The sequence below is a fragment of the Hipposideros armiger genome, unplaced genomic scaffold (genome assembly GCF_001890085.2).
Source record: "Hipposideros armiger isolate ML-2016 unplaced genomic scaffold, ASM189008v1 scaffold_93, whole genome shotgun sequence".
Lineage (NCBI taxonomy): Eukaryota > Metazoa > Chordata > Mammalia > Chiroptera > Hipposideridae > Hipposideros > Hipposideros armiger.
This window is the reverse complement of record NW_017731443.1, coordinates 1,674,039-1,685,371: the sequence shown is the minus strand read 5'-3', so window position 1 is coordinate 1,685,371 and position 11,333 is coordinate 1,674,039. Positions and strand designations below refer to the sequence as shown.

The following is an 11,333-nucleotide window of genomic DNA, read 5'->3' as shown; positions in this document are numbered from 1 at the left end:
TTTATTCTATCTTGGGAATGTTTGGGTGGAGGTAGCCAGGTCAGGGTGGATGAGCTTGCAGAAGGAGATGAAAGATTTGGTACCGGGTTTTGATAGAGATAAAGGTCAGACCAAGATGAGGCTCAAGTAGGCCTGGGTCTGCTTCTTCACAAACCTGTTCCCTTTTCAAGCCTTGTTCCAAAGTTCATTTTGTTCAGTTTCTTACCCTTATAATCCAAGACTTCCAGCTCCAATGGCTGGCTCCTACAATTATCAGCCTTGACCTTGGCCTAAAGCTTTTCTCTGAACTCAATTTTTCCAGCTATAAAGATGACACCTGTTTAAGGTGTTTTAAGAATAAATGAGAGCATGTGTAGAGCAGGGCCCAGTGCTTAGCAAGTGCTCAGAAATGTCGCAGTTCCTGAGCACCTGTTATGTGCCCATAGGAGCTGGACACTAGGTGTCCTGCTCTAGTCCTCCCAGTTGGTCTAGAGGGCAGGTACACTTGTTCCCGGGTCTCAGCCAAGGGCTGGAGGCCCGACAGCTCGCTGAGCTGGGTCTGGCTCTGGCCTGGCGCTCTGGCTGCGTGCTGGCTGACGACTGGCGACCGCCGGGCTTCGAGTCCCCACCCGGGGCGCTTCCCGCTGCAGCCAGCTTCTGGGCCGGCCCCGCCCCGGCCTCTGGCCCCGCCCCCGGTTGGCCCCGCCCCCAGGCGGAGCCCGCGCCGGGAGCGGTAGCGGGAGAGCCGGCAGCGAGACCCCAGCGCAGGAGGCGGCCGCCGGGCGGGAGCCCCAGAGGTACCGGCGGGCGCGGGGGAACACAGTCACTGCGGTCGTACCGGACAGGGGAGAACGTGGCCTGGCGTGGGCCTGGGCGGTGTGTGTATGTGGGAATTGGGGGGTCCTCGCCACGTTCTCCGTCTGTATCCTCTTAACCTCCCTTGGCTCCAGCTCCAGTCCCAAGTCAGCATGTCCAGTTCCCTGCCTCCAGCCAGCGGCCCCCACTCTGTCCTCTGTGTGACGGCCCGACCCGGCCGATGTGCAAACGAGTGGATAAGGCTGTGGCGCCCGGCTCTTCTCGGTGGCGCTGGCGACTGCCCCTGCTGCCGGCTGTGTGCGGGATTCCCCCTGTTTTGGGGCTCCCCCTCTCCCTGGGCGGCCTCCTCCCTAGCCTTTGCACACCGCCCCCAGTCCCGGGCCTGGCCTGGGAGGAAACATCTGTCGCACCCCCTGGCAGCAGAAATGGGGTCATGACCTCCAGATGTGCTGGGAAGCGTCCAGCGCCTCCTCCTGGGGCAGCCAGGCCTTCCGGATCTATGGAGGCGGGGCCAGTCCCCTCCCCCCCCACCCACCCCCAGTGACACAGGCCTGGAGGAATGTCCAGGCCTCAATGGACCCTGTGTGAAGCTGCTGTATGGGGGGCAGAGCCCAAGAACACCCCCAAGGCAGGGCCAGAGCAAGAGCAGCCCATTGGCTGTGCGGAACACATCAGAGCTCAGCCCACATGGAGAAGGGGCCTGCACAGACCCCCTCGTGTCCCCTCTCACTCCCACCACACACCATAGCACAGGCCCAAGAGCTTGGCACATGGAGGCAGGGCCCGCATCTGCCACTACACACTAACACATGGCCAGCTTCACTCACTTAACCCTCCATTCAAACTTCTAGCAGTGTGGGGAGGGAACAGGAATGGTTAACCCCATTTTAGAAATGAGAGAACAGAGGCTCAGGGTCAATGCCAGAGCTTGTCCTAGGAGAAGCAAGGGAAGAGGCGCACTGAGTTTTGGAGGCCTAAGTTTGCTTGCTTCTGGAAACTTAGTCAAGAGGTACACGGAGGCTCTGCTCCCACCCCTTTCTAACCTCACATAATGTCACTAGATGATGCACAAAGACCCACCAACAGATAGGTGCCTGCACTCCAGTGGAGGGTCCCCACATCTCTGCCCCAGCAGCCAACTCCATCCTGGGTTCACTAGGGGTGGCCCCCTATTTCTCACACCACCCATATTCTCATATTCTCACACCACCCTTTGCACCTTCCTCTGATCTCGACACATTTCCGCACTTAGCAGGTCCCTGGGGCCTTGGTGTCTCGGTCTTACATTCTGTGAGGTCTTGAACCTCAGCCCAACCCCCATCTACCAACCACCTACACACACAAGGAGAGGAGTGGGCAGGTGCAGCACTGTTTGAGCCCTGGAGATTGACAGATTCAGGTTCAAATCCTAGCTCTGATGCGGAATTGCTTCAGGCATCCCCTTATCTGGACCTCAGTTTGACCATCTGTCACATGGAGTTCAGGTCTCCCTGTCAGCATCAGTAAGGCCAGGTAGGCAGAGGTCCCTATGGATCCCAGTTCTAGCAAAGGGGCCCAGTCATCGTGACTCCCTCCTGCCCCAGGCACGGCCACAGTAGCCTGCAAGAGGGTGATCCAGGCCCTGTCCTTCAGGCCAGGGTAACTTGGGTTCCATGACTGAACTAGTGTGACCCCACCACCTTCCTCAGGATGTGGGGCTGGGCAGGGGTTGGGCCCAGAGTTGAGGCCACTTCCTGTGCCAAAGGAAGTCCTCTTGCCATTCCTGCCCTGCCAATGCCCCCTGGGAGCCCTGTGTCCTTGAGGTTTTGAGGCCATGAGAGCCAGGACATTGAGACCAGGCCTCTGGGTGCTCAGCTCTTCAGGGATCCCAGAGGAAGTGGGAGGGGCAGGGAGGAAGGTCTCTGGGGACAGGACGTCCTCCCTTTGTCAAGTGAGCAGGACTCAGACACCAGCGGCCCCATGGGTTTCCCGTCTCAGCTGAGACAAATCATCCAGTAGGACAAGGCCTTAGTGGGGACCCTCAGCCTGGGCCCGGGCCAAAGCCAAGGTGTGTAAGTGGGAACTGGGGGACACTGGCAGCCGCAGGGCTGCCCAGGCTCCAAGACCCTCAGGGCCAAGGCCCCAACTGCCCAGCCCCTGGCCCTGCCCAGCACTAAGCTGGAGGAGGGGGCTGGAAACCTTAGCCTGAGGCAGACGAGGAAGTGGCCAGGAAAGCGGAAGCGTCTTTGATGGTTGCGGAGGGGGCCGGAAGCCAACCCGTGTGGTGGAGGACCAGGCTGGGGGCCCGGGTTCCTGTTTTCTCCCCAGGCCCCTCTGAGCAGCCCACTCCTCCCTCAGGGCAGGAACTGGCCTGCCAGCTGGGCACCAAGCACCCAACACCGTGCAAGCCAATGTGGCCAGGCCCCCGGAGAGCCAGGTCTGCTGCACGCCCATGTGGGCCAGTGGCGTTGGGAGCCCTCGGCGGGGCACAGCCCCTGCGCCCACTGATGACCTCTTCGCCCGCAAGCTGCGTCAGCCAGCACGGCCCCCACTGACACCACACACCTTCGAGCCGAGGCCAACCCGGGGCCCACTCCTGCGCAGCGGCAGTGATGCAGGCGAGGCCCGGCCCGCCACACCGTCCAGCCCTCGCGCTCGTGCCCATAGCCATGAGGAGGCCAGCCGCCCTGCCGCAGTCCCCACTCGACTCTTCACTGACCCACTGGCACTGCTGGGGCTGCCCGCTGAGGAGCCAGAGCCCACCTTCCCGCCAGTGCCTGAGCCCCGCTGGTTCGCCCACTATGATGTGCAGAGCCTGCTGTTTGACTGGGCTCCAAGGCCTCGGGGGACAGGGGGCCACACAGAGGCCGGCTCTGGGACCCTGCCCTTGACCCAGGACCAGACTGCCAGCTCGGACCTGCTGCTTGAGGCACCTGGCTTTGTGAGTGAGCTTGGGGGTGAGGGTGAGCTGGGCCTAGGTGGACCGGCATCCCCACCTGTGCCCCCTGCACTGCCCAATGCGGCCGTGTCCATCATGGAGGAGCCACAAAACCGAACCTCAGCCTACAGCCTGGAGCACGCAGACCTGGGCGCTGGCTACTACCGCAAGTACTTCTACAACAAAGGTGAGGGGAGGGCCACCGGGAAGGGGCAGAGGTCCCTGTCACCTGCAGTGCACACAGTAGGCCTCATGAGCTGTCCTTTCCCTGTCAAGTCCCTGGCTATATGAAGGGTTAGGCTCTGCCTCTGGGCCAAGGCTGCCCTGCTGGGCCCAGCTTTAAGCACCTCTGTAAGGCCAACCCCAGCCTCCACCCACAGCCAGGCACACCCCTCTGCCTCCATCTAATTCATCCTCTTACTCCTCTGGGCTGGGGAGAGATTTCCTATCTACGCTTCTGTGAGGTGAAAACTGAGGCCTGAAAACTCCTGCACAGGAAACCTTATTCTCATCAGTGTCCAGAAGGGAGGGCCCCAGGCTTCCTGGAGAATATGGGCATGGTGGGCCGGGTCATAGATCTAGGCGTGGGAGCAGGCAGGCATTGGCCCCCGGGGTCTGGCAAGGTGTGATATGGGCGGGGACTCAAAGGGGGCGGGGCATAGGGCTAGCGGCTTGGTAGAATATGGGAGGTATTTCGTAGGGGTGGGACTTAGTCTAGGGTCTGCGCTTGGTGATCATGGGGCCTAGTCCGGATCTTAGTGATAGGTATGGTCCAGCGATCTTAGTGATAGGTATGGTCCAGCGAGGGTGGGACTACGGAGCGCGGGACCGGTCATCCACTGCCTGGTTCCCCCAGAACACCAGAATTTCTTCGGACTGGACGAGGTGCTGGGCCCGGTGGCAGTGAGCCTGCGGCGGGAGGAGAAGGAGGGCAGCGGTGGAGGCACTCTGCACAGCTACCGCATCATCGTGCGGACCACGCAGGTGGGCCGGGGTCATGGGATCAGACAGCGGATTGCCTCCTCAACAACCTGTATGGAGCCTGAGTGCCCCTACATCTCCTCCTCAGCTCAGGACCCTTCGCGGCACCATCTCTGAGGAAGCGCTGCCGCCAGGGCCCCCGCGGGGCCTGTCGCCAAGGAAACTTCTAGAGCACGTGGCACCGCGGCTGAGCCCGACCTGCCTGCGCCTGGGCTCAGCATCACCGAAAGTGCCACGCACACTGCTCACGCTGGACGAGCAAGTGGTGAGTGGTGACCGAGGTGCCCCCCCAGCCCTAGAGCTAGAGCTGGTCTGAACACAGCCAGCCCAGCTCCGGGATACCTGGCCCTGACCCTGATCTTAAACTAGACTGTGACCCCAGAGGAGCTGGCTTTTCAGAGAGAGGGTATCAGAGGTCATCTGGAGCCTTGCCTCTCAAAATGAGGTCTAGACCAGCAGTATCCACATCATTGGGGAGCTTGTTAGAAATGCAGAATCTTGGGCCCCAGCCCAGACCTACTAAATAAGCCTGCACTTTAAGAAGATCCCAAGGGATTTGGGAGGGAGTTGAGGTTTAGGAGCTGGGGTGGAAGTGGGGCTGATGAAATTAAAGTGGGGACTGGGTGTAGACAGGCTTAGTATGAAGAAGGGAGACCAGAGCCGGAGGGGAACAGGGCTTGTCTGCCTGGGGTCAGAGTGCCTTGAGCTGTGCACAGTTAACGCCAGATGGAAACGAGCCAGGAGCACAGAGTGAATGGAGGTGGTGTGGGGCTCAAGGCCTCCAGAGGCTGGGGTGGCTATTCCTTGGATTCGAGGGAGGGGAGGACAGGCTAGCCTTGAGATAAGGATGACAATGTGAACATTAATTGGGATCGAGTGCATCGTGTCCAGGACCCTTTCCGTAAATCACCTCCTCTATGGTCACATGAGAACCAACCCCCTCTTGGTCCCATCCCACTTGTGACCTCCTCTACTCTCCTGAGCACTGGGAGTAGGACAGACCAAACCCACTTGATAGGCAAGAACACAGAGGTGGCTTAGAGAGGGTGGTGCTCAGGGCCAGGCATCCATACAGCCCAACCCCCAGGCCAGTGTCCCATCCATTCCTCAAGGCCTGGTGGGGGTTGGGGCTGGAAGGGACTGAGGCCTGAGCCTTCTGCCTGTGCCCTCTCTCCACCCCCATCCCCCACCCCCCAGCTGAGCTCCCAGCGCAAGGTGGGCATCCTGTACTGCCGGGCAGGCCAGGGCTCGGAGGAGGAGATGTACAACAACCAGGAGGCAGGACCAGCCTTCATGCAGTTCCTCACGCTGCTGGGCGATGTGGTGCGGCTTAAAGGCTTTGAAAGCTACCGGGCCCAGCTGGACACCAAAAGTGAGGCCCAGAGGGTTGGGGGCAGGGGTGGGGGAAGATCTTGCTGAGGAGCAGGCTGTCCTGGTGAGAACCAACTGCCTTGTCACTTCTCTGTCCCATATTGTCCTGGTACTGTAGCTAGGAGCCGAGAGTTCTTTGGGTAGGCTGAGGACATGGGTCAGGGGCTGCAAAGGCCAACCTGAGAGGAGGGGTTGGGACTCTCCCCAAGGCCCTGGTGCCCTACTGCCTGAGCTGGGACCAAGAAAGTTTGGGGGCACCACCCCCTCCATCAAACACACATATCCCACCAGCTCAGCCTCCTGGGAGTGCCCCGCCTCCTGGTTGGAAGGGCCCCAGGGCCCCTGGAAGGGGTTTCTATTGAGCACCTCCTGCCTGCCTTCTATCCTCTAGCTGTTCCACAGACGCTGGTGCCTGCGCCAACATTTGTCCTCTCCTATGACATTTGCCCCTCTTCCCTCTTCGCAGGCCATTTCTCATTTCTGTCTTCATTCTGTCTCAAGCCCCCCATCCTGACCCCAGGCTGGAGTCTGGAGCCTGTGGGGAGAGAGGAAGGGGAGCAGCCAAGGCTGAGGACCTTGTGGCCTGGACATTGGTTGGTGGCATGAAGGGTTGTCCACCTGCTGGCTGGAAGCACAGAGGCTCCAGGCTGCAGGCAGGGGTGGTAGGTTCAGGCCACCTAGATTCTCCTTTCTCTCCCCCTGTGTCCCCAACTCCCTGCCCACAGCGGATTCCACGGGCACGCACTCCCTCTACACCATGTACCAGGACCACGAGATCATGTTCCACGTGTCCACAATGCTGCCTTATACCCCCAATAACCAGCAGCAGGTGTGAGAGGGCTGGGATGGGGGTGGGGGATGGCCAGGGGCTTCTGGGAAGCCATGGAGGGGTGCTGTGGGGACGGCAGTATTTGAGCCTTGGCCTGAGCTCTGTTGACCTACAACAACTACCCTCCCTGCTGGTGCCCAAAGACAAACACCCCAGGCCTTCATCAGGGGCTGGTAGTGAAGCCACTGGTACCCAGGCTGTGTGTTGCTTGAATGAGGAGGGACTTGGGGAGCAGACAGATTTCACTCACATCCTCCACCATCTCACACCTAGCTCCTGCGGAAGCGCCACATCGGCAACAACATTGTGACCATCGTATTCCAGGAACCAGGCAGCAAGCCCTTCTGCCCCACCACCATCCGCTCACACTTTCAGCATGTGTTCCTGGTAGTGCGGGCTCACCTGCCCTGCACTCCACACACCTCGTACAGGTGGGCAACCCAGTGGTCCCACTTCTGCCACAGGCATGGCTTCCTAGACCCTCCCTGTTGCCCCTGACTACCGTCTCCCTCACTGCAGGGTGGCCGTGAGCCGTACCCAGGACACCCCGGCCTTTGGGCCGGCTCTGCCCCCCGGCGGAGGTCCTTTCGCAGCCAACGCCGACTTCCGAGCCTTCCTGCTGGCAAAGGCGCTCAATGGCGAGCAGGCGACGGGCCACGCACGCCAGTTCCACACCATGGCCACGCGCACGCGCCAGCAGTACCTGCAGGACCTGGCCACCAACGAGGTGACCACCACGTCGCTGGACTCAGCTTCCCGCTTCGGCCTGCCCTCCTTGAGCGGGAGGCGGCGGGCGCCCGCTCGGGGCGCGGGTGCTGAGCTGCAGGCGGCGGGTGCGCTGGTGTGGGGAGTGCGCGCGGCGCCTGGAGCACGGGGAGCGGCCGGAGCCCAGGCGAGCGGCCCTGACAGCGCCGAGGTGCCCTGCCTGCTGGGCATCTCAGCAGAGGCGCTGGTGCTGGTGGTGCCGCGCGACGGCCGCGTAGTCTTTAACTGCTCCTGCCGTGACGTGCTGGCCTGGACCTTCTCGGAGCAGCAGCTCGACCTGTACCACGGCCACGGGGAGGCGATCACCCTGCGGTTCGACGGCACCCCTGGGCAAGCCGTAGGCGAAGTCGTGGCGCGCCTGCAGGTGAGACCCAGGAGCAACGGCAGGGTACAAGGGCACTCGCTGCCCGGGTCCCTCCGCGCGTCGGGGGCTGAGCCTGCTTTGGAACCCTTCGCTCCCACTGCCTCTCCTACGAAAAGGGGAAGTCAAGGGGAGCCTCAGACCCAGCCTGGCAAAGCTGGGTCCTTGGGCAGGTGACTGGTCTCCGAGCCTCACGTCCTCATCTGCCGGGTGGGTTGCTAATGCTGTCCTCGGGAGTGTGAGAACTTTTGTATCGCCTGGGATGGGGTCCCCAAAGTTGGCGCTGGGACGGCTCCACCCCCGGTCAGCGCTTTTCACGCCCCGCCCTGCTCCAGCTGGTGAGCCGAGGCTGCGAGACCCGTGAGTTGGCGCTGCCTCGCGATGGCCAAGGCCGCCTGGGCTTCGAAGTGGACGCCGAGGGTTTCGTCACGCACGTGGAGCGCTTCACGTTCGCCGAAACCGCGGGGCTGCGGCCCGGGGCGCGCCTGCTGCGCGTCTGCAGCCGGACGCTGCCTAGCCTTGGCCCGGAGGCCGCAGCTCAGCTGCTGCGATCGGCGCCCAAGGTCTGCGTCACCGTCCTGCCCCCAGACGAGAGTGGCCGGCCCCGCAGGTCAGGGCTCTGGCGCCGGGACGCGGGGAGGTGGGAGAAACGGGCAGCTGGCCACCGCCTAGTGCCTCCTGTGTCGCCATTAGCATTCTCTCAAGAGTCCCAGGTGAAGGCCTTTCCTCCTTGAGAGAATTCCACCTCTCTTAATCTCTCTGAGCCGTACTTTCCTCATGGGTAGAAAAATTATGCCAGTTAGTAAAGGAGTGTGTCTGCGTTCCACTAAAACTTTATTTACAGACACTGAAACTTGAATTTTGTATGTTTTCGCGTGTCATGAAATCATCTCTTAACTATTTAAAAATGTAAAAACCATTCTTAGCTTGCATTCGTACAAAAACAGGCACATCTAAAAGAAAAGAAAAGGGCAGGGGCTGGATTTGGTCTCCAGGCAGTTTTTGGATCTCTATGCTAAGTCGTTTACTGGTGTTGTTGAAATCCTCACAGCAAGATAAAAGGTCAGTACTGTTATCCCCATTTCACAGATGGAGAAATGGATGTTCGGAATGATTTGCTCAGGACACACAGGGACAGCACTGTGATTTGAACCTCGGTCTGGAAAAATGGCCCGTAGCCAGGCAAACATTTTTCATTGTTAGTGAGTCTGGAGAGCTCGCCTCCTAGAAGTGAGCCTCAGACACAACTGTGAGTGGGACTGGCGATGCAGGACGCTGGGCCGGGCTGTTCCTGCCTGATGCTGCCCCTTCCTCCTTGCCAGGAGCTTTTCGGAGCTGTACAGGCTGTCTCTGCAGGAGCCCAGCCGGCGGGGGGCCCCAGAACCAGTGCAAGATGAGGCCCCTGTGGTGGCCCTGATGCCCACCACGAAACAGCTGCTGCATGCATGCCTGAGCGACGGCAGCGGTCCTTCCGGGCCTGGGGACCTGGCTGAGGAGAGAACTGAGTTCCTGCACAGCCAAAACTCACTGTCACCCTGCAGGTGCACCCTCTCGGCCATCCCTCTCATCCAGCCCCGTGAGGCTGCACAGGCAGGCCTCTGAAAGCAAGGGCCATTGGGGTGCAGATGCTAGTGCTGAGCTGTCCCTGCTCTCCCCAGCTCCTTGTCAGATGAGGCCCCAGTCCTGCCCAACACCACCCCGGACCTCCTCCTGGCCACTACAGTCAAGCCTCCAGCACCTAGTACTGGCAAGGAGACACCCCCCAGCCAGGTAAGAAGAAATAAGGCTCTGGGTGGGGTGGGCACAGTGGTGATGGTGGGTGTCGCCGCATTCATACCCATTTCTGTCCCTCAGGATGGGCCAGGCAGCCCCAGTGGTGGTGAGGACAAGGGTGACCCGGCCCCGGAGCTGAGGGCCTCCTTCTTGCCACGAACCTTGTCTCTTCGGAACTCCATCAGCAAAAGTGAGTCTGGTGCAAGGTGGAGTACAGGAGGTGGGCAGGGGGGAGGGGCTGGCTTGGGCTTCCCTGGCTGAGCCCACCTCCTTGTGCCCAGTCATGTCAGAGGCGAGCAGTGAGACTCTGGAAGAAGAGTGGCAGTCCATCTCGGAGATTGCCTCCACTTGCAACACCATCCTGGAGTCGCTGTCCCGGGAGGGTGAGGCCACCAGGGTACTTTGGGGAAGAGCCAGGACAGGGCTTTTATTCTCTTTATCAACCTGCTCAAATGGTCCCCCTGTCCCCCCAGGACAGCCCATCCCAGAGAGCGGAGATGCCAAGGGAACCCCAAAGCCTGATGCTGAGTAAGGCTCCCTGCCCTGATCTGGCCCCTTCACCGTGCCTGAGTGACCACCATCTACCCATCCACTGGACTTAAGCATTGTCTTGGGGTTCTGCTTTCACATATACATAAGTCTGAAAAGACTGGGGTTGGGCCCCTCTCATTTGGATGGGTCTGGGAGCCAACCATGGTGCTGTCCTCTGCTTCGGTTCCACTGAGTCCTGACCCCCATATCCTCAGGCCAGAACCTGGGAGCCTGTCAGAAAAGGTCTCACACCTGGAGTCCATGCTCAGGATGCTGCAGGAGGACCTGCAGAAGGTGATGGCGGTGGGCAGGGGATTGGCAGGGAATCATAGGGCTGCCCCAGGAAAGGTGCTGGCCACTCTGACTCCTGCCTCCTCCCCTCAAACCCCAGGAGAAAGCAGACAAGGCAGCCCTGGAGGAGGAGGTGCGGAGCCTGCGGCACAACAACCGGCGGCTGCAGGCGGAGTCTGAGAGCGCAGCCACCCGCCTGCTTCTGGCCTCCAAGCAGTTGGGCACTCCCACCACTGACCTGGCCTGAGCCTGGCTATTGACCTGCTTGAACTGTCCAGGTCCTCAGGGCACCAGAGGCCACACTGGGCCCTGGGCCCTCCTTCCTCAGGAACTCTCCATGCGCAGAGGCGCATCTTCGCACTGCTCCCACTCCTTGGCCCATTATTTGGTGGCAAAGTTACCCCTACCCCATTCCTGTTTGTAAATATTCTGTGAAAAATGGGGGACTTCAGGGAGTAAATAAGCCACTGCTATTTGTGTCTGTGTTTGATGTTCATGACACGACAGGGAAAAGGGTTTTCCTCTAGAGGCCCCAGCCAAGCTCCTAAGACCAGTTAGAAGGGCAAGCCCTGGGGACATTGGCTTAGGGTTGAGCTGGCACTCACTGAGGGGTTCTCTGAGGCTAGGCCACCCCTTGGCCTCTCTCCCACAAACATTTATTTGGTCTGTTGGGAAGCAGGTCGCCACGCCCCACACCTATTATGCTTAGTTGTTCAAGT

General features: G+C 60.4%; 1 protein-coding gene across 5 annotated transcripts; it reads left to right on the top strand.

Moving 5' to 3' along the window:
* The first annotated feature begins 87 nt into the window (after positions 1-87).
* On the top strand, positions 88-11,087 carry SIPA1 (signal-induced proliferation-associated 1). 5 transcript variants are annotated; one of them, XM_019645227.1, is made up of 16 exons: positions 88-776; positions 3,133-3,899; positions 4,569-4,696; positions 4,782-4,958; positions 5,891-6,065; positions 6,790-6,893; positions 7,167-7,324; positions 7,413-8,022; positions 8,355-8,629; positions 9,342-9,560; positions 9,678-9,789; positions 9,874-9,982; positions 10,074-10,175; positions 10,266-10,320; positions 10,539-10,617; positions 10,715-11,087. In XM_019645227.1, the coding sequence occupies exons 2-16, from the start codon at positions 3,227-3,229 to the stop codon at positions 10,859-10,861; spliced, it is 3,123 nt and encodes a 1,040-aa protein (XP_019500772.1). In that variant the 5' UTR covers positions 88-776; positions 3,133-3,226; the 3' UTR covers positions 10,862-11,087. The 5 variants fall into 5 exon arrangements, with proteins under 5 accessions (XP_019500772.1, XP_019500770.1, XP_019500774.1 ...); XM_019645225.1 differs by lacking the exon at positions 6,790-6,893 and adding an exon at positions 6,566-6,726; XM_019645229.1 differs by lacking the exons at positions 6,790-6,893; positions 10,074-10,175 and adding an exon at positions 6,566-6,726.
* The last annotated feature ends 246 nt before the right edge of the window (positions 11,088-11,333 follow it).

Excerpts from the sequence above, each read along its gene's own strand:
- SIPA1 (XM_019645225.1), top strand. The coding sequence starts at position 3,227 with ATGTGGGCCAGTGGCGTTGGGAGCCCTCGGCGGGGCACAGCCCCTGCG. Across the intron at positions 3,900-4,568 it reads CAAGTACTTCTACAACAAAG|AACACCAGAATTTCTTCGGA; the intron begins GTGAGGGGAGGG and ends TGGTTCCCCCAG. Across the intron at positions 6,066-6,565 it reads GGCCCAGCTGGACACCAAAA|CCCCCCATCCTGACCCCAGG; the intron begins GTGAGGCCCAGA and ends TTCTGTCTCAAG.